The sequence below is a fragment of the Poecilia mexicana genome, unplaced genomic scaffold (genome assembly GCF_051168715.1).
Source record: "Poecilia mexicana isolate PSO_F unplaced genomic scaffold, ASM5116871v1 scaffold_6, whole genome shotgun sequence".
In the NCBI taxonomy this organism is placed as follows: domain Eukaryota; kingdom Metazoa; phylum Chordata; class Actinopteri; order Cyprinodontiformes; family Poeciliidae; genus Poecilia; species Poecilia mexicana.
The window spans coordinates 28,022,906-28,043,059 of record NW_028263375.1 but is presented as its reverse complement, the minus strand read 5'-3'; the positions used below and the strand labels follow the sequence as shown (position 1 = coordinate 28,043,059).

General features: G+C 48.2%; 1 protein-coding gene, 35 non-coding genes and 7 pseudogenes across 36 annotated transcripts in view; all 43 read left to right on the top strand.

Moving 5' to 3' along the window:
• The window catches only part of LOC148158778 (5S ribosomal RNA), a 119-nt gene extending 35 nt beyond the window's left edge, over window positions 1-84 (top strand). The window contains exon 1 of the ribosomal RNA XR_015763165.1: window positions 1-84. This exon is cut by the window's left edge and continues 35 nt beyond it. This is a non-coding gene — a ribosomal RNA (5S ribosomal RNA).
• A 137-nt stretch (window positions 85-221) lies between these two features.
• On the top strand, window positions 222-340 carry LOC148158777 (5S ribosomal RNA). Its single transcript, XR_015763164.1, has one exon. It is a non-coding gene; the product is annotated as a 5S ribosomal RNA (ribosomal RNA).
• Window positions 341-477: 137 nt separating this feature from the next.
• Window positions 478-594, top strand: LOC148158776 (5S ribosomal RNA; annotated as a pseudogene).
• A 137-nt stretch (window positions 595-731) lies between these two features.
• On the top strand, window positions 732-850 carry LOC148158775 (5S ribosomal RNA). The gene has a single exon (XR_015763645.1). It is a non-coding gene; the product is annotated as a 5S ribosomal RNA (ribosomal RNA).
• A 137-nt stretch (window positions 851-987) lies between these two features.
• On the top strand, window positions 988-1,106 carry LOC148158774 (5S ribosomal RNA). The gene has a single exon (XR_015763676.1). It is a non-coding gene; the product is annotated as a 5S ribosomal RNA (ribosomal RNA).
• A 137-nt stretch (window positions 1,107-1,243) lies between these two features.
• LOC148158773 (5S ribosomal RNA) lies at window positions 1,244-1,362 on the top strand. The gene has a single exon (XR_015763515.1). It is a non-coding gene; the product is annotated as a 5S ribosomal RNA (ribosomal RNA).
• A 137-nt stretch (window positions 1,363-1,499) lies between these two features.
• LOC148158772 (5S ribosomal RNA) lies at window positions 1,500-1,618 on the top strand. The gene has a single exon (XR_015763343.1). It is a non-coding gene; the product is annotated as a 5S ribosomal RNA (ribosomal RNA).
• A 137-nt stretch (window positions 1,619-1,755) lies between these two features.
• Window positions 1,756-1,864, top strand: LOC148158771 (5S ribosomal RNA; annotated as a pseudogene).
• Window positions 1,865-2,001: 137 nt separating this feature from the next.
• On the top strand, window positions 2,002-2,110 carry LOC148158770 (5S ribosomal RNA; annotated as a pseudogene).
• A 137-nt stretch (window positions 2,111-2,247) lies between these two features.
• On the top strand, window positions 2,248-2,366 carry LOC148158769 (5S ribosomal RNA). Its single transcript, XR_015763666.1, has one exon. It is a non-coding gene; the product is annotated as a 5S ribosomal RNA (ribosomal RNA).
• A 137-nt stretch (window positions 2,367-2,503) lies between these two features.
• Window positions 2,504-2,622, top strand: LOC148158768 (5S ribosomal RNA). The gene has a single exon (XR_015763404.1). It is a non-coding gene; the product is annotated as a 5S ribosomal RNA (ribosomal RNA).
• A 137-nt stretch (window positions 2,623-2,759) lies between these two features.
• LOC148158767 (5S ribosomal RNA) lies at window positions 2,760-2,878 on the top strand. Its single transcript, XR_015763655.1, has one exon. It is a non-coding gene; the product is annotated as a 5S ribosomal RNA (ribosomal RNA).
• Window positions 2,879-3,015: 137 nt separating this feature from the next.
• Window positions 3,016-3,134, top strand: LOC148158766 (5S ribosomal RNA). The gene has a single exon (XR_015763472.1). It is a non-coding gene; the product is annotated as a 5S ribosomal RNA (ribosomal RNA).
• Window positions 3,135-3,267: 133 nt separating this feature from the next.
• Window positions 3,268-3,386, top strand: LOC148158765 (5S ribosomal RNA). Its single transcript, XR_015763644.1, has one exon. It is a non-coding gene; the product is annotated as a 5S ribosomal RNA (ribosomal RNA).
• A 137-nt stretch (window positions 3,387-3,523) lies between these two features.
• On the top strand, window positions 3,524-3,642 carry LOC148158764 (5S ribosomal RNA). Its single transcript, XR_015763471.1, has one exon. It is a non-coding gene; the product is annotated as a 5S ribosomal RNA (ribosomal RNA).
• A 133-nt stretch (window positions 3,643-3,775) lies between these two features.
• LOC148158763 (5S ribosomal RNA) lies at window positions 3,776-3,894 on the top strand. The gene has a single exon (XR_015763633.1). It is a non-coding gene; the product is annotated as a 5S ribosomal RNA (ribosomal RNA).
• A 137-nt stretch (window positions 3,895-4,031) lies between these two features.
• LOC148158762 (5S ribosomal RNA) lies at window positions 4,032-4,150 on the top strand. The gene has a single exon (XR_015763375.1). It is a non-coding gene; the product is annotated as a 5S ribosomal RNA (ribosomal RNA).
• A 137-nt stretch (window positions 4,151-4,287) lies between these two features.
• Window positions 4,288-4,406, top strand: LOC148158761 (5S ribosomal RNA). Its single transcript, XR_015763470.1, has one exon. It is a non-coding gene; the product is annotated as a 5S ribosomal RNA (ribosomal RNA).
• A 133-nt stretch (window positions 4,407-4,539) lies between these two features.
• Window positions 4,540-4,658, top strand: LOC148158760 (5S ribosomal RNA). Its single transcript, XR_015763621.1, has one exon. It is a non-coding gene; the product is annotated as a 5S ribosomal RNA (ribosomal RNA).
• A 137-nt stretch (window positions 4,659-4,795) lies between these two features.
• On the top strand, window positions 4,796-4,914 carry LOC148158759 (5S ribosomal RNA). The gene has a single exon (XR_015763374.1). It is a non-coding gene; the product is annotated as a 5S ribosomal RNA (ribosomal RNA).
• A 137-nt stretch (window positions 4,915-5,051) lies between these two features.
• LOC148158758 (5S ribosomal RNA) lies at window positions 5,052-5,170 on the top strand. Its single transcript, XR_015763610.1, has one exon. It is a non-coding gene; the product is annotated as a 5S ribosomal RNA (ribosomal RNA).
• Window positions 5,171-5,307: 137 nt separating this feature from the next.
• LOC148158757 (5S ribosomal RNA) lies at window positions 5,308-5,426 on the top strand. Its single transcript, XR_015763538.1, has one exon. It is a non-coding gene; the product is annotated as a 5S ribosomal RNA (ribosomal RNA).
• Window positions 5,427-5,563: 137 nt separating this feature from the next.
• LOC148158756 (5S ribosomal RNA) lies at window positions 5,564-5,682 on the top strand. Its single transcript, XR_015763643.1, has one exon. It is a non-coding gene; the product is annotated as a 5S ribosomal RNA (ribosomal RNA).
• A 137-nt stretch (window positions 5,683-5,819) lies between these two features.
• On the top strand, window positions 5,820-5,938 carry LOC148158755 (5S ribosomal RNA). Its single transcript, XR_015763663.1, has one exon. It is a non-coding gene; the product is annotated as a 5S ribosomal RNA (ribosomal RNA).
• A 137-nt stretch (window positions 5,939-6,075) lies between these two features.
• LOC148158754 (5S ribosomal RNA) lies at window positions 6,076-6,194 on the top strand. Its single transcript, XR_015763642.1, has one exon. It is a non-coding gene; the product is annotated as a 5S ribosomal RNA (ribosomal RNA).
• A 137-nt stretch (window positions 6,195-6,331) lies between these two features.
• On the top strand, window positions 6,332-6,450 carry LOC148158753 (5S ribosomal RNA). Its single transcript, XR_015763537.1, has one exon. It is a non-coding gene; the product is annotated as a 5S ribosomal RNA (ribosomal RNA).
• Window positions 6,451-6,587: 137 nt separating this feature from the next.
• On the top strand, window positions 6,588-6,706 carry LOC148158752 (5S ribosomal RNA). The gene has a single exon (XR_015763292.1). It is a non-coding gene; the product is annotated as a 5S ribosomal RNA (ribosomal RNA).
• Window positions 6,707-6,843: 137 nt separating this feature from the next.
• On the top strand, window positions 6,844-6,962 carry LOC148158751 (5S ribosomal RNA). The gene has a single exon (XR_015763332.1). It is a non-coding gene; the product is annotated as a 5S ribosomal RNA (ribosomal RNA).
• Window positions 6,963-7,099: 137 nt separating this feature from the next.
• Window positions 7,100-7,208, top strand: LOC148158750 (5S ribosomal RNA; annotated as a pseudogene).
• A 137-nt stretch (window positions 7,209-7,345) lies between these two features.
• LOC148158749 (5S ribosomal RNA) lies at window positions 7,346-7,454 on the top strand (annotated as a pseudogene).
• Window positions 7,455-7,591: 137 nt separating this feature from the next.
• Window positions 7,592-7,710, top strand: LOC148158748 (5S ribosomal RNA). Its single transcript, XR_015763662.1, has one exon. It is a non-coding gene; the product is annotated as a 5S ribosomal RNA (ribosomal RNA).
• A 133-nt stretch (window positions 7,711-7,843) lies between these two features.
• LOC148158747 (5S ribosomal RNA) lies at window positions 7,844-7,962 on the top strand. The gene has a single exon (XR_015763599.1). It is a non-coding gene; the product is annotated as a 5S ribosomal RNA (ribosomal RNA).
• A 137-nt stretch (window positions 7,963-8,099) lies between these two features.
• LOC148158746 (5S ribosomal RNA) lies at window positions 8,100-8,218 on the top strand. Its single transcript, XR_015763367.1, has one exon. It is a non-coding gene; the product is annotated as a 5S ribosomal RNA (ribosomal RNA).
• Window positions 8,219-8,355: 137 nt separating this feature from the next.
• Window positions 8,356-8,474, top strand: LOC148158745 (5S ribosomal RNA). The gene has a single exon (XR_015763366.1). It is a non-coding gene; the product is annotated as a 5S ribosomal RNA (ribosomal RNA).
• Window positions 8,475-8,611: 137 nt separating this feature from the next.
• Window positions 8,612-8,730, top strand: LOC148158744 (5S ribosomal RNA). Its single transcript, XR_015763373.1, has one exon. It is a non-coding gene; the product is annotated as a 5S ribosomal RNA (ribosomal RNA).
• A 137-nt stretch (window positions 8,731-8,867) lies between these two features.
• Window positions 8,868-8,986, top strand: LOC148158743 (5S ribosomal RNA). The gene has a single exon (XR_015763559.1). It is a non-coding gene; the product is annotated as a 5S ribosomal RNA (ribosomal RNA).
• A 137-nt stretch (window positions 8,987-9,123) lies between these two features.
• Window positions 9,124-9,242, top strand: LOC148158742 (5S ribosomal RNA). The gene has a single exon (XR_015763372.1). It is a non-coding gene; the product is annotated as a 5S ribosomal RNA (ribosomal RNA).
• Window positions 9,243-9,379: 137 nt separating this feature from the next.
• LOC148158741 (5S ribosomal RNA) lies at window positions 9,380-9,498 on the top strand. Its single transcript, XR_015763371.1, has one exon. It is a non-coding gene; the product is annotated as a 5S ribosomal RNA (ribosomal RNA).
• A 137-nt stretch (window positions 9,499-9,635) lies between these two features.
• On the top strand, window positions 9,636-9,754 carry LOC148158740 (5S ribosomal RNA). Its single transcript, XR_015763370.1, has one exon. It is a non-coding gene; the product is annotated as a 5S ribosomal RNA (ribosomal RNA).
• A 137-nt stretch (window positions 9,755-9,891) lies between these two features.
• On the top strand, window positions 9,892-10,010 carry LOC148158739 (5S ribosomal RNA; annotated as a pseudogene).
• Window positions 10,011-10,976: 966 nt separating this feature from the next.
• Window positions 10,977-11,095, top strand: LOC148158738 (5S ribosomal RNA; annotated as a pseudogene).
• Window positions 11,096-11,228: 133 nt separating this feature from the next.
• LOC148158737 (5S ribosomal RNA) lies at window positions 11,229-11,347 on the top strand. The gene has a single exon (XR_015763588.1). It is a non-coding gene; the product is annotated as a 5S ribosomal RNA (ribosomal RNA).
• A 5,808-nt stretch (window positions 11,348-17,155) lies between these two features.
• ap3b2 (adaptor related protein complex 3 subunit beta 2) overlaps window positions 17,156-20,154 on the top strand; it is a 42,445-nt gene continuing 39,446 nt past the window's right edge. The window contains exon 1 of the mRNA XM_014995813.2: window positions 17,156-17,392. Coding sequence (XP_014851299.2) covers window positions 17,280-17,392 — 113 coding nt within the window. The 5' untranslated portion in view covers window positions 17,156-17,279. The remainder of the gene's footprint in view (window positions 17,393-20,154) is intronic.

Below are 20,154 nucleotides of genomic sequence, written 5' to 3'. Positions count from 1 at the left end.
CGTCTGATCTCGGAAGCTAAGCAGGGTCGGGCCTGGTTAGTACTTGGATGGGAGACCGCCTGGGAATACCAGGTGCTGTAAGCCTTTTTGTGCAGCAGAGGGTGCTGCTGCTCCCTTTGGGCTACGCGTCCGACATGCATTTAGTTTGTCAGGCCCAACAAAAAGCAAGCGCCAGCTAGCTGCTCTGCTGTACAAAATGCTGGAGCTGACTTTGCTTTTCGGCTTACGGCCACACTACCTTGAGAACGCCCGATCTCGTCTGATCTCGGAAGCTAAGCAGGGTCGGGCCTGGTTAGTACTTGGATGGGAGACCGCCTGGGAATACCAGGTGCTGTAAGCCTTTTTGTGCAGCAGAGGGTGCTGCTGCTCCCTTTGGGCTACGCGTCCGACATGCATTTAGTTTGTCAGGCCCAACAAAAAGCAAGCGCCAGCTAGCTGCTCTGCTGTACAAAATGCTGGAGCTGACGCTGCTTTTTGACTTACGGCCACACTACCTTGAGAACGCCCGATCTCGTGATCTCGGAAGCTAAGCAGGGTCGGGCCTGGTTAGTACTTGGATGGGAGACCGCCTGGGAATACCAGGTGCTGTAATCCTTTTTGTGCAGCAGAGGGTGCTGCTGCTCCCTTTGGGCTACGCGTCCGACATGCATTTACTTTGTCAGGCCCAACAAAAAGCAAGCGCCAGCTAGCTGCTCTGCTGTACAAAATGCTGGAGCTGACGCTGCTTTTCGGCTTACGCCCACACTACCTTGAGAACGCCCGATCTCGTCTGATCTCGGAAGCTAAGCAGGGTCGGGCCTGGTTAGTACTTGGATGGGAGACCGCCTGGGAATACCAGGTGCTGTAAGCCTTTTTGTGCAGCAGAGGGTGCTGCTGCTCCCTTTGGGCTACGCGTCCGACATGCATTTAGTTTGTCAGGCCCAACAAAAAGCAAGCGCCAGCTAGCTGCTCTGCTGTACAAAATGCTGGAGCTGACGCTGCTTTTTGGCTTACGGCCACACTACCTTGAGAACGCCCGATCTCGTCTGATCTCGGAAGCTAAGCAGGGTCGGGCCTGGTTAGTACTTGGATGGGAGACCGCCTGGGAATACCAGGTGCTGTAAGCCTTTTTGTGCAGCAGAGGGTGCTGCTGCTCCCTTTGGGCTACGCGTCCGACATGCATTTACTTTGTCAGGCCCAACAAAAAGCAAGCGCCAGCTAGCTGCTCTGCTGTACAAAATGCTGGAGCTGACGCTGCTTTATGGCTTACGGCCACACTACCTTGAGAACGCCCGATCTCGTCTGATCTCGGAAGCTAAGCAGGGTCAGGCCTGGTTAGTACTTGGATGGGAGACCGCCTGGGAATACCAGGTGCTGTAAGCCTTTTTGTGCAGCAGAGGGTGCTGCTGCTCCCTTTGGGCTACGCGTCCGACATGCATTTACTTTGTCAGGCCCAACAAAAAGCAAGCGCCAGCTAGCTGCTCTGCTGTACAAAATGCTGGAGCTGACGCTGCTTTTCGGCTTACGGCCACACTACCTTGAGAACGCCCGATCTCATCTGATCTCGGAAGCTAAGCAGGGTCGGGCCTGGTTAGTACTTGGATGGGAGACCGCCTGGGAATACCAGGTGCTGTAAGCCTTTTTGTGCAGCAGAGGGTGCTGCTGCTCCCTTTGGGCTACGCGTCCGACATGCATTTACTTTGTCAGGCCCAACAAAAAGCAAGCGCCAGCTAGCTGCTCTGCTGTACAAAATGCTGGAGCTGACGCTGCTTTTCGGCTTACGGCCACACTACTTTGAGAACGCCTGATCTCGGAAGCTAAGCAGGGTCGGGCCTGGTTAGTACTTGGATGGGAGACCGCCTGGGAATACCAGGTGCTGTAAGCCTTTTTGTGCAGCAGAGGGTGCTGCTGCTCCCTTTGGGCTACGCGTCCGACATGCATTTACTTTGTCAGGCCCAACAAAAAGCAAGCGCCAGCTAGCTGCTCTGCTGTACAAAATGCTGGAGCTGACGCTGCTTTTCGGCTTACGGCCACACTACTTTGAGAACGCCTGATCTCGGAAGCTAAGCAGGGTCGGGCCTGGTTAGTACTTGGATGGGAGACCGCCTGGGAATACCAGGTGCTGTAAGCCTTTTTGTGCAGCAGAGGGTGCTGCTGCTCCCTTTGGGCTACGCGTCCGACATGCATTTAGTTTGTCAGGCCCAACAAAAAGCAAGCGCCAGCTAGCTGCTCTGCTGTACAAAATGCTGGAGCTGACGCTGCTTTTTGGCTTACGGCCACACTACCTTGAGAACGCCCGATCTCGTCTGATCTCGGAAGCTAAGCAGGGTCGGGCCTGGTTAGTACTTGGATGGGAGACCGCCTGGGAATACCAGGTGCTGTAAGCCTTTTTGTGCAGCAGAGGGTGCTGCTGCTCCCTTTGGGCTACGCGTCCGACATGCATTTACTTTGTCAGGCCCAACAAAAAGCAAGCGCCAGCTAGCTGCTCTGCTGTACAAAATGCTGGAGCTGACACTGCTTTATGGCTTACGGCCACACTACCTTGAGAACGCCCGATCTCGTCTGATCTCGGAAGCTAAGCAGGGTCAGGCCTGGTTAGTACTTGGATGGGAGACCGCCTGGGAATACCAGGTGCTGTAAGCCTTTTTGTGCAGCAGAGGGTGCTGCTGCTCCCTTTGGGCTACGCGTCCGACATGCATTTACTTTGTCAGGCCCAACAAAAAGCAAGCGCCAGCTAGCTGCTCTGCTGTACAAAATGCTGGAGCTGACGCTGCTTTTCGGCTTACGGCCACACTACCTTGAGAACGCCCGATCTCGTCTGATCTCGGAAGCTAAGCAGGGTCGGGCCTGGTTAGTACTTGGATGGGAGACCGCCTGGGAATACCAGGTGCTGTAAGCCTTTTTGTGCAGCAGAGGGTGCTGCTGCTCCCTTTGGGCTACGCGTCCGACATGCATTTACTTTGTCAGGCCCAACAAAAAGCAAGCGCCAGCTAGCTGCTCTGCTGTACAAAATGCTGGAGCTGACGCTGCTTTTCGGCTTACGGCCACACTACTTTGAGAACGCCCGATCTCGTCTGATCTCGGAAGCTAAGCAGGGTCGGGCCTGGTTAGTACTTTGATGGGAGACCGCCTGGGAGTACCAGGTGCTGTAAGCCTTTTTGTGCAGCAGAGGGTGCTGCTGCTCCCTTTGGGCTACACGTCATGTATTTACTTTGTCAGGCCCAACAAAAAGCAAGCGCCAGCTAGCTGCTCTGCTGTACAAAATGCTGGAGCTGACTTTGGTTTTCGGCTTACGGCCACACTACCTTGAGAACGCCCGATCTCGTCTGATCTCGGAAGCTAAGCAGGGTCGGGCCTGGTTAGTACTTGGATGGGAGACCGCCTGGGAATACCAGGTGCTGTAAGCCTTTTTGTGCAGCAGAGGGTGCTGCTGCTCCCTTTGGGCTACGCGTCCGACATGCATTTACTTTGTCAGGCCCAACAAAAAGCAAGCGCCAGCTAGCTGCTCTGCTGTACAAAATGCTGGAGCTGACGCTGCTTTTCGGCTTACGGCCACACTACTTTGAGAACGCCCGATCTCGTCTGATCTCGGAAGCTAAGCAGGGTCGGGCCTGGTTAGTACTTTGATGGGAGACCGCCTGGGAGTACCAGGTGCTGTAAGCCTTTTTGTGCAGCAGAGGGTGCTGCTGCTCCCTTTGGGCTACACGTCATGTATTTACTTTGTCAGGCCCAACAAAAAGCAAGCGCCAGCTAGCTGCTCTGCTGTACAAAATGCTGGAGCTGACTTTGCTTTTCGGCTTACGGCCACACTACCTTGAGAACGCCCGATCTCGTCTGATCTCGGAAGCTAAGCAGGGTCGGGCCTGGTTAGTACTTGGATGGGAGACCGCCTGGGAATACCAGGTGCTGTAAGCCTTTTTGTGCAGCAGAGGGTGCTGCTGCTCCCTTTGGGCTACGCGTCCGACATGCATTTACTTTGTCAGGCCCAACAAAAAGCAAGCGCCAGCTAGCTGCTCTGCTGTACAAAATGCTGGAGCTGACGCTGCTTTTCGGCTTACGGCCACACTACCTTGAGAACGCCCGATCTCGTTTGATCTCGGAAGCTAAGCAGGGTCGGGCCTGGTTAGTACTTGGATGGGAGACCGCCTGGGAATACCAGGTGCTGTAAGCCTTTTTGTGCAGCAGAGGGTGCTGCTGCTCCCTTTGGGCTACGCGTCCGACATGCATTTACTTTGTCAGGCCCAACAAAAAGCAAGCGCCAGCTAGCTGCTCTGCTGTACAAAATGCTGGAGCTGACGCTGCTTTTCGGCTTACGGCCACACTACTTTGAGAACGCCCGATCTCGTCTGATCTCGGAAGCTAAGCAGGGTCGGGCCTGGTTAGTACTTTGATGGGAGACCGCCTGGGAGTACCAGGTGCTGTAAGCCTTTTTGTGCAGCAGAGGGTGCTGCTGCTCCCTTTGGGCTACACGTCATGTATTTACTTTGTCAGGCCCAACAAAAAGCAAGCGCCAGCTAGCTGCTCTGCTGTACAAAATGCTGGAGCTGACTTTGCTTTTCGGCTTACGGCCACACTACCTTGAGAACGCCCGATCTCGTCTGATCTCGGAAGCTAAGCAGGGTCGGGCCTGGTTAGTACTTGGATGGGAGACCGCCTGGGAATACCAGGTGCTGTAAGCCTTTTTGTGCAGCAGAGGGTGCTGCTGCTCCCTTTGGGCTACGCGTCCGACATGCATTTACTTTGTCAGGCCCAACAAAAAGCAAGCGCCAGCTAGCTGCTCTGCTGTACAAAATGCTGGAGCTGACGCTGCTTTTTGGCTTACGGCCACACTACCTTGAGAACGCCCGATCTCGTTTGATCTCGGAAGCTAAGCAGGGTCGGGCCTGGTTAGTACTTGGATGGGAGACCGCCTGGGAATACCAGGTGCTGTAAGCCTTTTTGTGCAGCAGAGGGTGCTGCTGCTCCCTTTGGGCTACGCGTCCGACATGCATTTACTTTGTCAGGCCCAACAAAAAGCAAGCGCCAGCTAGCTGCTCTGCTGTACAAAATGCTGGAGCTGACGCTGCTTTTCGGCTTACGGCCACACTACCTTGAGAACGCCCGATCTCGTCTGATCTCGGAAGCTAAGCAGGGTCGGGCCTGGTTAGTACTTGGATGGGAGACCGCCTGGGAATACCAGGTGCTGTAAGCCTTTTTGTGCAGCAGAGGGTGCTGCTGCTCCCTTTGGGCTACGCGTCTGACATGCATTTAGTTTGTCAGGCCCAACAAAAAGCAAGCGCCAGCTAGCTGCTCTGCTGTACAAAATGCTGGAGCTGACGCTGCTTTTTGGCTTACGGCCACACTACCTTGAGAACGCCCGATCTCGTCTGATCTCGGAAGCTAAGCAGGGTCGGGCCTGGTTAGTACTTGGATGGGAGACCGCCTGGGAATACCAGGTGCTGTAATCCTTTTTGTGCAGCAGAGGGTGCTGCTGCTCCCTTTGGGCTACGCGTCCGACATGCATTTACTTTGTCAGGCCCAACAAAAAGCAAGCGCCAGCTAGCTGCTCTGCTGTACAAAATGCTGGAGCTGACGCTGCTTTTCGGCTTACGCCCACACTACCTTGAGAACGCCCGATCTCGTCTGATCTCGGAAGCTAAGCAGGGTCGGGCCTGGTTAGTACTTGGATGGGAGACCGCCTGGGAATACCAGGTGCTGTAAGCCTTTTTGTGCAGCAGAGGGTGCTGCTGCTCCCTTTGGGCTACGCGTCCGACATGCATTTAGTTTGTCAGGCCCAACAAAAAGCAAGCGCCAGCTAGCTGCTCTGCTGTACAAAATGCTGGAGCTGACGCTGCTTTTTGACTTACGGCCACACTACCTTGAGAACGCCCGATCTCGTCTGATCTCGGAAGCTAAGCAGGGTCGGGCCTGGTTAGTACTTGGATGGGAGACCGCCTGGGAATACCAGGTGCTGTAATCCTTTTTGTGCAGCAGAGGGTGCTGCTGCTCCCTTTGGGCTACGCGTCCGACATGCATTTACTTTGTCAGGCCCAACAAAAAGCAAGCGCCAGCTAGCTGCTCTGCTGTACAAAATGCTGGAGCTGACGCTGCTTTTCGGCTTACGCCCACACTACCTTGAGAACGCCCGATCTCGTCTGATCTCGGAAGCTAAGCAGGGTCGGGCCTGGTTAGTACTTGGATGGGAGACCGCCTGGGAATACCAGGTGCTGTAAGCCTTTTTGTGCAGCAGAGGGTGCTGCTGCTCCCTTTGGGCTACGCGTCCGACATGCATTTAGTTTGTCAGGCCCAACAAAAAGCAAGCGCCAGCTAGCTGCTCTGCTGTACAAAATGCTGGAGCTGACGCTGCTTTTTGGCTTACGGCCACACTACCTTGAGAACGCCCGATCTCGTCTGATCTCGGAAGCTAAGCAGGGTCGGGCCTGGTTAGTACTTGGATGGGAGACCGCCTGGGAATACCAGGTGCTGTAATCCTTTTTGTGCAGCAGAGGGTGCTGCTGCTCCCTTTGGGCTACGCGTCCGACATGCATTTACTTTGTCAGGCCCAACAAAAAGCAAGCGCCAGCTAGCTGCTCTGCTGTACAAAATGCTGGAGCTGACGCTGCTTTATGGCTTACGGCCACACTACCTTGAGAACGCCCGATCTCGTCTGATCTCGGAAGCTAAGCAGGGTCAGGCCTGGTTAGTACTTGGATGGGAGACCGCCTGGGAATACCAGGTGCTGTAAGCCTTTTTGTGCAGCAGAGGGTGCTGCTGCTCCCTTTGGGCTACGCGTCCGACATGCATTTACTTTGTCAGGCCCAACAAAAAGCAAGCGCCAGCTAGCTGCTCTGCTGTACAAAATGCTGGAGCTGACGCTGCTTTTCGGCTTACGGCCACACTACCTTGAGAACGCCCGATCTCATCTGATCTCGGAAGCTAAGCAGGGTCGGGCCTGGTTAGTACTTGGATGGGAGACCGCCTGGGAATACCAGGTGCTGTAAGCCTTTTTGTGCAGCAGAGGGTGCTGCTGCTCCCTTTGGGCTACGCGTCCGACATGCATTTACTTTGTCAGGCCCAACAAAAAGCAAGCGCCAGCTAGCTGCTCTGCTGTACAAAATGCTGGAGCTGACGCTGCTTTTCGGCTTACGGCCACACTACTTTGAGAACGCCTGATCTCGGAAGCTAAGCAGGGTCGGGCCTGGTTAGTACTTGGATGGGAGACCGCCTGGGAATACCAGGTGCTGTAAGCCTTTTTGTGCAGCAGAGGGTGCTGCTGCTCCCTTTGGGCTACGCGTCCGACATGCATTTACTTTGTCAGGCCCAACAAAAAGCAAGCGCCAGCTAGCTGCTCTGCTGTACAAAATGCTGGAGCTGACGCTGCTTTTCGGCTTACGGCCACACTACTTTGAGAACGCCTGATCTCGGAAGCTAAGCAGGGTCGGGCCTGGTTAGTACTTGGATGGGAGACCGCCTGGGAATACCAGGTGCTGTAAGCCTTTTTGTGCAGCAGAGGGTGCTGCTGCTCCCTTTGGGCTACGCGTCCGACATGCATTTACTTTGTCAGGCCCAACAAAAAGCAAGCGCCAGCTAGCTGCTCTGCTGTACAAAATGCTGGAGCTGACGCTGCTTTTCGGCTTACGGCCACACTACTTTGAGAACACCCGATCTCGTCTGATCTCGGAAGCTAAGCAGGGTCGGGACTGGTTAGTACTTTGATGGGAGACCGCCTGGGAGTACCAGGTGCTGTAAGCCTTTTTGTGCAGCAGAGGATGCTGCTGCTCCCTTTGGGCTACACGTCATGTATTTACTTTGTCAGGCCCAACAAAAAGCAAGCGCCAGCTAGCTGCTCTGCTGTACAAAATGCTGGAGCTGACTTTGCTTTTCGGCTTACGGCCACACTACCTTGAGAACGCCCGATCTCGTCTGATCTCGGAAGCTAAGCAGGGTCGGGCCTGGTTAGTACTTGGATGGGAGACCGCCTGGGAATACCAGGTGCTGTAAGCCTTTTTGTGCAGCAGAGGGTGCTGCTGCTCCCTTTGGGCTATGCGTCCGACATGCATTTAGTTTGTCAGGCCCAACAAAAAGCAAGCGCCAGCTAGCTGCTCTGCTGTACAAAATGCTGGAGCTGACGCTGCTTTTCGGCTTACGGCCACACTACCTTGAGAACGCCCGATCTCGTCTGATCTCGGAAGCTAAGCAGGGACGGGCCTGGGTAGTACTTGGATGGGAGACCGCCTGGGAATACCAGGTGCTGTAAGCCTTTTTGTGCAGCAGAGGGTGCTGCTGCTCCCTTTGGGCTATGCGTCCGACATGCATTTAGTTTGTCAGGCCCAACAAAAAGCAAGCGCCAGCTAGCTGCTCTGCTGTACAAAATGCTGGAGCTGACGCTGCTTTTCGGCTTACGGCCACACTACCTTGAGAACGCCCGATCTCGTCTGATCTCGGAAGCTAAGCAGGGACGGGCCTGGGTAGTACTTGGATGGGAGACCGCCTGGGAATACCAGGTGCTGTAAGCCTTTTTGTGCAGCAGAGGGTGCTGCTGCTCCCTTTGGGCTACGCGTCCGACATGCATTTACTTTGTCAGGCCCAACAAAAAGCAAGCGCCAGCTAGCTGCTCTGCTGTACAAAATGCTGGAGCTGACGCTGCTTTTTGGCTTACGGCCACACTACCTTGAGAACGCCCGATCTCGTTTGATCTCGGAAGCTAAGCAGGGTCGGGCCTGGTTAGTACTTGGATGGGAGACCGCCTGGGAATACCAGGTGCTGTAAGCCTTTTTGTGCAGCAGAGGGTGCTGCTGCTCCCTTTGGGCTACGCGTCCGACATGCATTTACTTTGTCAGGCCCAACAAAAAGCAAGCGCCAGCTAGCTGCTCTGCTGTACAAAATGCTGGAGCTGACGCTGCTTTTTGGCTTACGGCCACACTACCTTGAGAACGCCCGATCTCGTCTGATCTCAGAAGCTAAGCAGGGTCGGGCCTGGTTAGTACTTGGATGGGAGACCGCCTGGGAATACCAGGTGCTGTAAGCCTTTTTGTGCAGCAGAGGGTGCTGCTGCTCCCTTTGGGCTACGCGTCCGACATGCATTTACTTTGTCAGGCCCAACAAAAAGCAAGCGCCAGCTAGCTGCTCTGCTGTACAAAATGCTGGAGCTGACGCTGCTTTTCGGCTTACGGCCACACTACCTTGAGAACGCCCGATCTCGTTTGATCTCGGAAGCTAAGCAGGGTCGGGCCTGGTTAGTACTTGGATGGGAGACCGCCTGGGAATACCAGGTGCTGTAAGCCTTTTTGTGCAGCAGAGGGTGCTGCTGCTCCCTTTGGGCTACGCGTCCGACATGCATTTACTTTGTCAGGCCCAACAAAAAGCAAGCGCCAGCTAGCTGCTCTGCTGTACAAAATGCTGGAGCTGACGCTGCTTTTCGGCTTACGGCCACACTACCTTGAGAACGCCCGATCTCGTTTGATCTCGGAAGCTAAGCAGGGTCGGGCCTGGTTAGTACTTGGATGGGAGACCGCCTGGGAATACCAGGTGCTGTAAGCCTTTTTGTGCAGCAGAGGGTGCTGCTGCTCCCTTTGGGCTACGCGTCCGACATGCATTTACTTTGTCAGGCCCAACAAAAAGCAAGCGCCAGCTAGCTGCTCTGCTGTACAAAATGCTGGAGCTGACGCTGCTTTTCGGCTTACGGCCACACTACCTTGAGAACGCCCGATCTCGTTTGATCTCGGAAGCTAAGCAGGGTCGGGCCTGGTTAGTACTTGGATGGGAGACCGCCTGGGAATACCAGGTGCTGTAAGCCTTTTTGTGCAGCAGAGGGTGCTGCTGCTCCCTTTGGGCTACGCGTCCGACATGCATTTACTTTGTCAGGCCCAACAAAAAGCAAGCGCCAGCTAGCTGCTCTGCTGTACAAAATGCTGGAGCTGACACTGCTTTTTGGCTTACGGCCACACTACTTTGAGAACGCCCAATCTCGTCTGATCTCGGAAGCTAAGCAGGGTCGGGCCTGGTTAGTACTTGGATGGGAGACCGCCTGGGAGTACCAGGTGCCAAGGGCGTAGGTTCGGTCTAAGTTTTGGTGGGGACCTTCACCCCCCCCCCCCAAGCAGCACAGTAAAATGCCCAAGAGCACCGAACATTTTTGAGAAGGGGGGGAAACCACATTGGCTTAATAACCCCCTCCCCCCAACCATAACCATATCATACATCTTATACAACCAGATACAGTCATACTCAGCAGATCAGTTCAAGAACACTTTACTTTTTCCTTTACAAAATTCAGCAAACGTTACAAGTAAGATCAAAAGAAATATCCTCTGGATACAGCAAACACAATTGCAGATAAGAAGAAATCAATAATAAAAGAAAAAAGAAAAAATATTACATAATTAACAGACCTATTCTACCTCACATTCAGTGCTGACCTTACTAAACACCGGACTTTACAACAAATGCGTTGCGTGATAGATATCTAACTTATGGGTCCACTCACTGTACTTGCAGCCGACGTAGCGAAATAACTTCTAATGTCTGTCCTTTTCTTTTTTGGTGGCGACATGGTCTCGAGACTCAGAAGGAGACGCGTGTGCCCAGCTAGCCGCCGCCTGTTGCTGCTAATCAAAGAACGTCCGACGATTCAACTGACTCCCCCTCTCCCCACCCCCCGACAGCACCGTTCCGACACGGTCTCGGAGGCTCATAATAAATGTCAAACTAAGAAGCTTCCGTTCCGCGCACCGCCTGTTGCTGCTAATCAAAGATCGTAGATCCACGTTCTTTGAGCCAATATGGCAAAAATTGGTCGGGACTTTTTCATATCCCGTGAATATTGGTCGGGACATGTCCCTACCGTCCCTACCCAAACCTACGCCCATGCCAGGTGCTGTAAGCCTTTTTGTGCAGCAGAGGGTGCTGCTGCTCCCTTTGGGCTACACGTCATGTATTTACTTTGTCAGGCCCAATAAAAAGCAAGCGCCAGCTAGCTGCTCTGCTGTACAAAATGCTGGAGCTGACGCTGCTTTTCAGCTTACGGCCACACTACCTTGAGAACGCCCGATCTCGTCTGATCTCGGAAGCTAAGCAGTTTCGGGCCTGGTTAGTACTTGGATGGGAGACCGCCTGGGAGTACCAGGTGCTGTAAGCCTTTTTGTGCAGCAGAGGGTGCTGCTGCTCCCTTTGGGCTACACGTCATGTATTTACTTTGTCAGGCCCAATAAAAAGCAAGCGCCAGCTAGCTGCTCTGCTGTACAAAATGCTGGAGCTGACGCTGCTTTTCGGCTTACGGCCACACTACCTTGAGAACGCCCGATCTCGTCTGATCTCGGAAGCTAAGCAGGGTCGGGCCTGGTTAGTACTTGGATGGGAGACCGCCTGGGAATACCAGGTGCTGTAAGCCTTTTTGTGCAGCAGAGGGTGCTGCTGCTCCCTTTGGGCTACACGTCATGCATTTACTTTGTCAGGCCCAATAAAAAGCAAGCGCCAGCTAGCTGCTCTGCTGTACAAAATGCTGGATCTGATGCGGCTTACGGCCACACTACCTTGAGAACGCCCACTCTGCGTTAGTCAGCAGTAAGAGTACCACTTCTGCAGCTCAGTTTTTTCGTTCCTCTCTTGGATTTTTGGACCTATTTTTGGGGTGGGGGTTTATTTTGTGGAATTACCTCCCCACAGTTTTCTACTGTTGGGGAGGGGTTTTCTTTTTTGTAATGGAGTTTTCAAGGACAAGTGGACAGATCCCTCGGTTTTGTATAATTTGGAAAGGAACACTCAAATGAGCTTCAAACAAGTGAAAATGACTGGAGTATTTGAAAAAGAAAACACGGTCCAAATTGAAGTTGTGGGAGTAGAGAAGATTTCAGTGCTAGACTTAATGAAAAGCATACGCTTCCTGTGTGGAGGTTTATTAGCATGTCTATTATTATCGGACAGGAAATTTGAAATTACATTAAGCAACGATAAAGCATAAAAGAGACTTTTGGACGGTTTCAAGATTGGATCATCCACAATACACGCTAAAGAACTTATAAATAATGAACTGGTGGTTTCCTTCTTGACGTTGCCTGCCTACATCACGGATGAGTAAATTTTAAGCAAGCTACATACTTGGGGAGTTAAAGCCTTATCAGCTTTCAAGCGTCGGGTGTGACAGGTGTTATGCCCAGAAACGCATGCCTGCCCAAAATTGCATGCCCTCTCACGGGAGCGCGCATCGCTCTAAATCTCGCATATTGACGAGAAACTGGACTGAAATATGACCGAAGAGGAAATTTTAAAGATATTTGTAACATTATCACATTTCTTAACCATGAAACCATCTAGAACAACCGGGGAAATTATTGAGCTCCAAAAGTCAAACATTTGTAAGACAAAAACGCAGAAGTTTTGGGATTATTCTCAGAAATTTTCTAGAAAAAACAAGGATATTTCGGAGTTTCAAAAGTCAAAAATTGTTCTCTTTTTTTTCTTTGTGTCTACGCAAACATAAACCATATCTTTCAGACTTGTACTTTTGAAAACAAAAACATGAATGTCCTGAGAGGTAAGCTCAGTCAGCCTGTATGCAGATGTGTTTCAATTGACCTTAAAACTGCGCAAATTGGAATTTCCTAGATAAATTTATTTAATGGAAACACGGCAATTTTTTTGGGAAAAAACCTCCTCTTTTCGACAAAAGGTTTTAGGATGAAGTGGCTTTTCGGCCGTATCGAAAATTGTGTGTTTCATTAGAAATACTTTATTTGCACCACACAAGTCGTGTGTTGCCAAAAACAATGAAGAAGACAGCAGGAAGTGTTAGGCGAATGATGGCGCCACATGTTTTTGAATGACTTGTCACGTGAGCAAACTTATTCACATGATTTTAACTTCTTGTTTAGTAGAGACACCGCAGTTGGGAAATTTTGTTGTTTCGACGATAGCGGAACATCATCAACAAAGTTTTGCGCACATTTGTAATGGAAACTCAATTGGTGCTCTCCTTGGTCTTGCTTAGAGCATGTTGTGTGACCTGTTAGCGACTTCCCTGTTAGGAATACGGTTAAAAATTAAAACTTTGCTTGTTTGTCAAATGTTCGACAATTGGTTTGTCTTGACTCACGTTGCACAGAACATCTAAGCATGTAATTAGTGTGGTGTAGTGTTGCATGAAGCCGTATGCAGAGTAATTATGTTGGCTGTTTAAGACCCGGACAGCGAGGTCAGGCCTGGCTCAGAGGGACGGATTACAGAGGAGAAAGGCCACTATTTAACGCCAACCCTGGAGCCTCTCTGGACCTTCGTCAGCCCCCTGACCAGAGGACACAACATCACCTGCATGACATGGAACAAGAAGAACCTAGTAACACAGCCACACTTTGAAAACAGAAAATCTGATCGCCAACAGTTATTGTCTTAATTTCATGGTGTAGATTCTTGTCTTTATTCAACCAATTCCCAAATAAGTGAAGAAGATAATGGTTTAAAGAGATAAAACCACACATTGTTGACAACCCTTATGTGCCCTGACTTCTCTGTAAGGACATCCTGGCCGTAGGCTATGTAGGTGGGTCTTCAGGCAACCCACAACCAGGCCTCATTTGCTGCTGGTCTCTAAAAAACCTTGTGGTATGTTGCTCTGTTTGTGTAGCAATAAATAATTCAATATTTTTTTTCTGTAATAGGAAAAAAGAAAAACCCTCATTACTCAAATTTGTGTTTCACCCACAGTGGTCGGAGCGAGTGTTTTCCTGCCATAGCAGTGTGACGTGCCTGGAGTTCTCTTCCAGCAACCCCAGTCATCTGGCCATAGGGATGTACGACGGCTCCGTCGCAATCTACAACGTTCAGGTCGGAGACGACACGGCGTGCATCGCCAACAGCCGGTGAGAGCAACGCTGCAACGGGTGTTAAAACATGAGAACGTTAAAGCTGCGGTATGCAGCTTTTACAAACATATGCTTTTTTCCAGATTTGTTCAAACTGTCACCATGTCGTGACAGTGTGACGTGAAACAGATAGTCTGAGAAAAGATTAACCTTACATCGCTACTTCTGGGGTCTGCAAAAATGCATAGATATTCATCAAAAACAACCAATCAGAGCCGGGAGGAGTGTCTCATTGCTGTCAATCACGCTTATGTATGCACTGGAAAATGTGTTTAATGTCAGAGAAACAACTTACCGTTACAGGAAAACTATTGATCCGCCGAAATCGGTGGAAACGCTAACTAGCCTTAGCGTTCGTAGCAGACTGTGCTGTGGTGAAGCAGCTGTAGCGTAGCAGAGAGCCCCTGTATGTGAGCGGCGCAAATACAAGAGTTTGTTTGCCTAGGAAGTCCGGTTCGTCTAGTGAGGTGTTAATAACTCTCATGCTGACCAAAAAATCTAACTCTGGTCCACCTAAAAACCTCGGTCTCAGTTCAGTTGATGTGAACTTTGGTGCTAAACGGACTAGAGACCCCTCCAAAGGGAGTGGCACTGGGCATTCTGGGTAAATACAATCAAAACAAACGCAAGAGTCTATCGCTAGCAGGAGAAATAGATCTCTGTCTTTTACCAAAAAACGAAAGAGAAATCCTACGATTTGACGCCACTCCATTTTACATTTGGTGAAGAAGGAAGTTGTGCTCAGTGTCTTCTTCGTGTCATTTTCTTCAGTGGTTCTTGGTGCAGCGCCAACAGCTTGGATCATTTGACACCAAATCTAACAGACTATCAGCTGTGAAAAGTTAAGAACTGCTTATTTATGAATTAATTTTTTTTGACTGTTTGATTGTTTTCTTTCGTAGTGACTGTGCTAAGAGGCACACGCAACAGGTGTGGCAGGTCACCTGGACCAAACAACAGCTGCAGCTATCGGGGGAAGAACGAGAAGAAGTCCTAGTGTCGGTATCAGGAGATGGCAGGATTACCAAGTGGCTCATCCTGCACAATGATTTCATCTGCGTAGGTAATAAACCCCAGACAGACTACAGGCTCAAAGCACGGGAGTGTACTCTTTACTATCTAAGCTTTGTTTTGTCAGTGCAATCTTTTTGTTATGTAAAGTAGCCACATAATACAGCATTGACAATGTTCTATTATCCAAATTTACACTTTCATTTCTATGAAAAATCAGTGCATTGAATGGAAATCAAGTCTATAAAGCAGGAAGTGTCTTGTTTCTGCTGTGTGAGAATATATCACCGCTGCCCCTAAGTGTTATGGAGAGGAACTGCCCCTGCTGTGCCTGACCGCGTTTCCATTGACCACAGCATCGCGCACATCAGAATGGAAACATGCCAATTTTTTGATACATTTTTCCGTTGGCGGTATCGAAATGTTCATGTAGCACAAACCTGCGATGGAAGCGCTTTTTTCGCATCACGTGAGTCACATGATTAACAATCGGATTTTAATACTGGGAGAAAAGAAGAAGAGGAGGACAACAGGAAGTGGTAGGAGGATGATGACACGACATGTTTGTTAATGACATGAGCAAACGTACTCACATGAGACTTTAACTGTGTTTTCCATTTAATTGAAACCCAGCAATTTTGAAATTGTGTTTCTTCCAACGTTAGCGGAATGTAGAAAACGTTTTGCAAACATTTCCGATGGAAACTCAGCTATCGGTTATGAACGAGCTCAGAAGCGCCTCATCTTTGCAGATTTTTGATGGGTATGTTTTTTAAAAGAGGCTAAATACAGTAAAAATGCAAACTGTGTAAGACACAATCATCTACTTTTACATGAATACCTGAGAAAATATATATATAAAAAAAAAACACCAAAACCTCATCTTGAAAAGATCATCAGGTCAAGGTCGTAAACAGAGCATCGGAGGAGGTCGTAAACAGAGCATCGGAGGAGGTCGTAAACAGAGCATCGGAGGAGGCCAGTCGAAGACTGAAAATGTGCTGCTTCCACTGACCACTGTTCTTTGCATTGACTTCCATCCAGACGTAAGTTGACTCAAGAAAATGAGCAAAAATCATTTATTTACTGTGCTGCTGTAGTATTATCGAGGGGCCAAAGTGCTACAATCTGATGAATAAGCGAGAGAAAGTTTTATTTAATTCAGAAAATAAGCTAATCCATTTGTCTGAAATTATCATCAGTACACGTTACTTACTTCATTAAAACAGGACCACTGCTGCACTAAACAACAGAATTTGCTTAAATAAATAAATCTTTTCATTTAATGCATGTTGATTACATGATTAGCACATTATACTAAGTAGTGTATATTTATTTAAAGCTTTTATCACACATTTTACAAATAATAAATGTATTCATTTATTGAACTGTGTCACTTAATTCATCCATACCTGTTTTTTTGTGCAAACAATACAGACTTTCCTTTCTTTATCAAACTCCATCTCTCTTTAATCATCAGAACTAATATTACAGCTTAAACTCAGTGTTCATTTATCTGTCTCCTACTTTTATGTTAATAAAAATCTTAAACTCTTTTCCACATGGCGCTGCAGGACACTGGGATCTATGTGATCGGAACGTGGGACGGCAGCATGCACAAGTGCTCTCTGTCCAACAGCGATCATTTTCTGGACACATATTGTAAACACCCTGTAAGTTTATACTGACCTCTATTTCAAAGGTAAACGTCGTAATATCTTCATTTTCTGTTCTGTGACTTTTGTACATGCGGTTAGTCCAGGATTTCCTCTTGAGGGTTTATGTTTGTTTGTTTTTTATTCCATTTATTTACAAGCAGAAAACTAGCTACAGTGGGTGCTTGTGTTAGTAGAGTTTTGCTGTATAGCAATGAGTCAGAATTCTCAGATTAAAATCAGAATTTTGAGACTAAACTCAGAATTCTGACTTTAATCTAAAAGTTTCTGACTTTAATCTAAAAAAAATTCTGATTTAACCTCAAAATGTTGGCTTTAGTTTCAAAATTTTTGACTTTGGTCTCAAAATTCAGCCTGTAAACTCAGAATTTTTAGTTCAGAGTAAGAATTTGTTTTCTTCTTTTTTCAGCTGCCCGAATCCTTTTCTGTAAATGTGACTTTTTATCTTTTAAAAAGATTTATTTCTTGAACTGTCTCGAGGACCGCGCATCATCATGGCGCCTATTTGCTCCACTATTTGCCGTCTGCCCTGACGGCAGACGGCACACGATGTTTACATCCAGAGGAACAATCTGTGAAAACCACGTGACCATTGCCTCATCACCCCCTCCACTCCACTCCCTCCTCCGCCTCCCATCATCCTCTTCTACAGCACGGAGACAGCAGCGGTGTCTGTGCGCCTTTAAGAGCCGCATATCCTGCTTCCCCTCTGCGCTCTGATTCTCCATCGCCGCTCCGTGAGGCCGACCGGGACATTATCAGCAGAAACGCCACGGAGATGTCCTCCAGCTCGGCGTTCAACGAAGAGAAGGGGGGCTCCTCCAGCGTCGGGGAGCCCGAATATGGCCACGATCCGGCGAGTGGTGGGATCTTCTCCTCGGACTACAAGCGGTACGTAGCCTCCTCGGCTTGAGGCGGGTTACCGGAGCGGCTGTCGGGCTTTCAGCTTAAGCCGCGGGGGGTGCACAGACAGAATGTACATGTGTAGTTTGAGAACATGAGCTTTAAAGTAAAAAAGGGGGGAAAAGAAACAGCAGGCGGAAGTTTTGTAACCCAGAGGCCCGTGTAGGAGCGAGCGGCTTCTCCGGCCGCTGAATGTGACCGTGATTTGAGCCGCTCGACCTGCTTCGGTGGCTAGTTTCCTTTGAATCTTTGTCCCCTCGCTTGTCTGCTTCTAAAACAAAGAACTCGGCGTTGGTTTGATTCAGTGTTAAGTTTTACCGAGGCGGGATGCTGGAGGCCCGTCAGTGGGGATGTGAGATCAGGCCTCGGCTTTTCAGCACCACCCCTGCTGGACAGCGGCAGCAGCTCAACATTCGACCCCTGGCAAGGCAGCACGAAATCTCCACAAATACCACGCTTCTTTACAGGCTGGAAACGAGTTTAAAGCGACACAAAACCCCTTCACAGTGCATCCTGTATCGTCAATAACATCTACAATGCCTTCCAAACGTTTTCACGCCTCTTGAAAATCCTCCAAGTTCAATACATTTTTGCTTCGATTTGATCTCGGATCAAAACAAAAGTAGCGAGTAATTCTGAAGTGGAAGTAAATATGTATATGGTTTTGAAAATAAATGCATACAGAGTGTTGCGTTCACTTATTACACATACTTTCAAAACAACAGAATATATTATAGTACAACCAATTAGGGCTGCAACTAGCAATTATTTTTGTAATCAATTACTGATTAACCTGATGATTAATTGATTAATCAGATTTAACAACAAAAATGACCACATTGCAGATTTTTCATTTAACCATGTAACATTTTTAAATACAATGTTAGAACTACGTATTTTCTGCACTATAAGGCGCACCTAAAAACATTCAATTTCCTCAAAAGCTGACAGTTCGCCTTATAATCCGTGCGCCTTATATATGGACCAATATTGAGCCACGACAGGTCTAGCAACTACGGTAAGCAGCGCCGACTTCATTTTCGCCCGTAGAAGAAGAAGAAGCGCGCAGTGCATACTGGGATAGTTGTCAGAACGCTGGTTTGTTAATAAAGTTTGACTGACCTATTTATGTCTATGTATTTACCCATAGACATGATATACGAATAGACGCCTCATGGACCGCTCTGCCTATTGTCGCTTGCGAGATTTAGGGCGGCCATCTTGTTATGTGTTTAGCAGGCACAATGACGTATCAGCGCATTTAATTGATCATAACACGCTTTTTTGTTACTGGAAACCATATTCAAATATCTATCAAAGCTACATTTATAAACAATTGTATTTTTTAATACACAGTTCAGCATATTCAAATATGCTTAGTGGCTATAACAGAATAAATTATTTAGTAATATCAATACATATTTATATAACTATACAAACACAAATAAATAATGATTAATACTGAATAATATATATTGAATACATGTTTATATGTATGTACATGTGTATATACATATATATAGATATATGTATATGTTTTTCAGTCAACGAGTTCTAGCTTCAGAGTGATTCAGCAGCTGAGATTGAGTCCAAAATCCGATGTGAGATTCATCCGTGCTGCAGTGAATCCATCTCTCTTTAAAGATATCTCTCACTTCTTCCTCACATCGTGTCTTTAGGAAACCTTCAAAACAAAAACGGAAGATTTGGGATGTATCTTACTTTTGACAGAGTGAAAGAATTACATATAAATAATAGTCTTTACCACCTGTATAAACTTTGCTGGTGAACTTTGTGGGGGAAGAGAGACAGAGACTGCGGCGGCAGCGAGTTGGTTGGTCTGTGTTACCCAGAAAGCAGTTGGGCACAATATCGCAACACCAACACTGTGAGTGCAACAATGACTGGGGCAGCCTACTATATAAAGTTCTTGGGGACCACTTTATTATTTCACATCCTTGTTTGTAGAATACGGAACAAATCGGTTCCGTATTTTAAGGGACGGGTGGCAACCCTTACTGTAGCGACTCTTCTATGCGCCTTATATATGAATAAAGTTTTAAAATAGGCCATTCATTGAAGGTGCGCCTTATAATCCGCTGCGCCTTGTAGTGCGGAAAATACGGTACATTAAAATACAAATAATTCAGTTCCTTTTTCAGAACATTTGGTGCTGGTGACTAATTTTTTGTTTAACCGATTGATAATTGAATAGCAAAAAGTGCTTCATAGGAGATTTTTTTTTTTCAAAGAATTTCATTCAGGTGAATCCAAAACTGCTACTTTATAAGTTATGGGTATACATATCTAAATGCAAAATATACATGTAATTTTTGTACAGTTTTGGCTTGATTACTGCTCTGATTATGTTGTTAATATGATTAATTGATTACTAAATTGTTGGTGATTATTTCATTAACCAATTAATCGTGATTAATCCAATTAATCATTTCAGCAAAAGCAGAATCAGATTATTAGTACAATATCCGACGCTTTGAGCATCTCCTGGAGTTCTGGTCAAAAATCATAACCTCAAACCGAGACTCGGCCTGCCACACACATGGACAGACAAGGTAAAGAAAGTATCAAGTCTTGACAGGACAGCTGTGCATGAAGAAGTTCTGGACTTTATGATAACATATTAAGTGTAAAGCTTAAATGAAATCGTCCTGACTGCAGTTTGCCACAAGTTGTTCAAGAGGTAGTGAACTTAAAGAGGGTGCTGTGGTCAACAAGACTAAAACTAATCT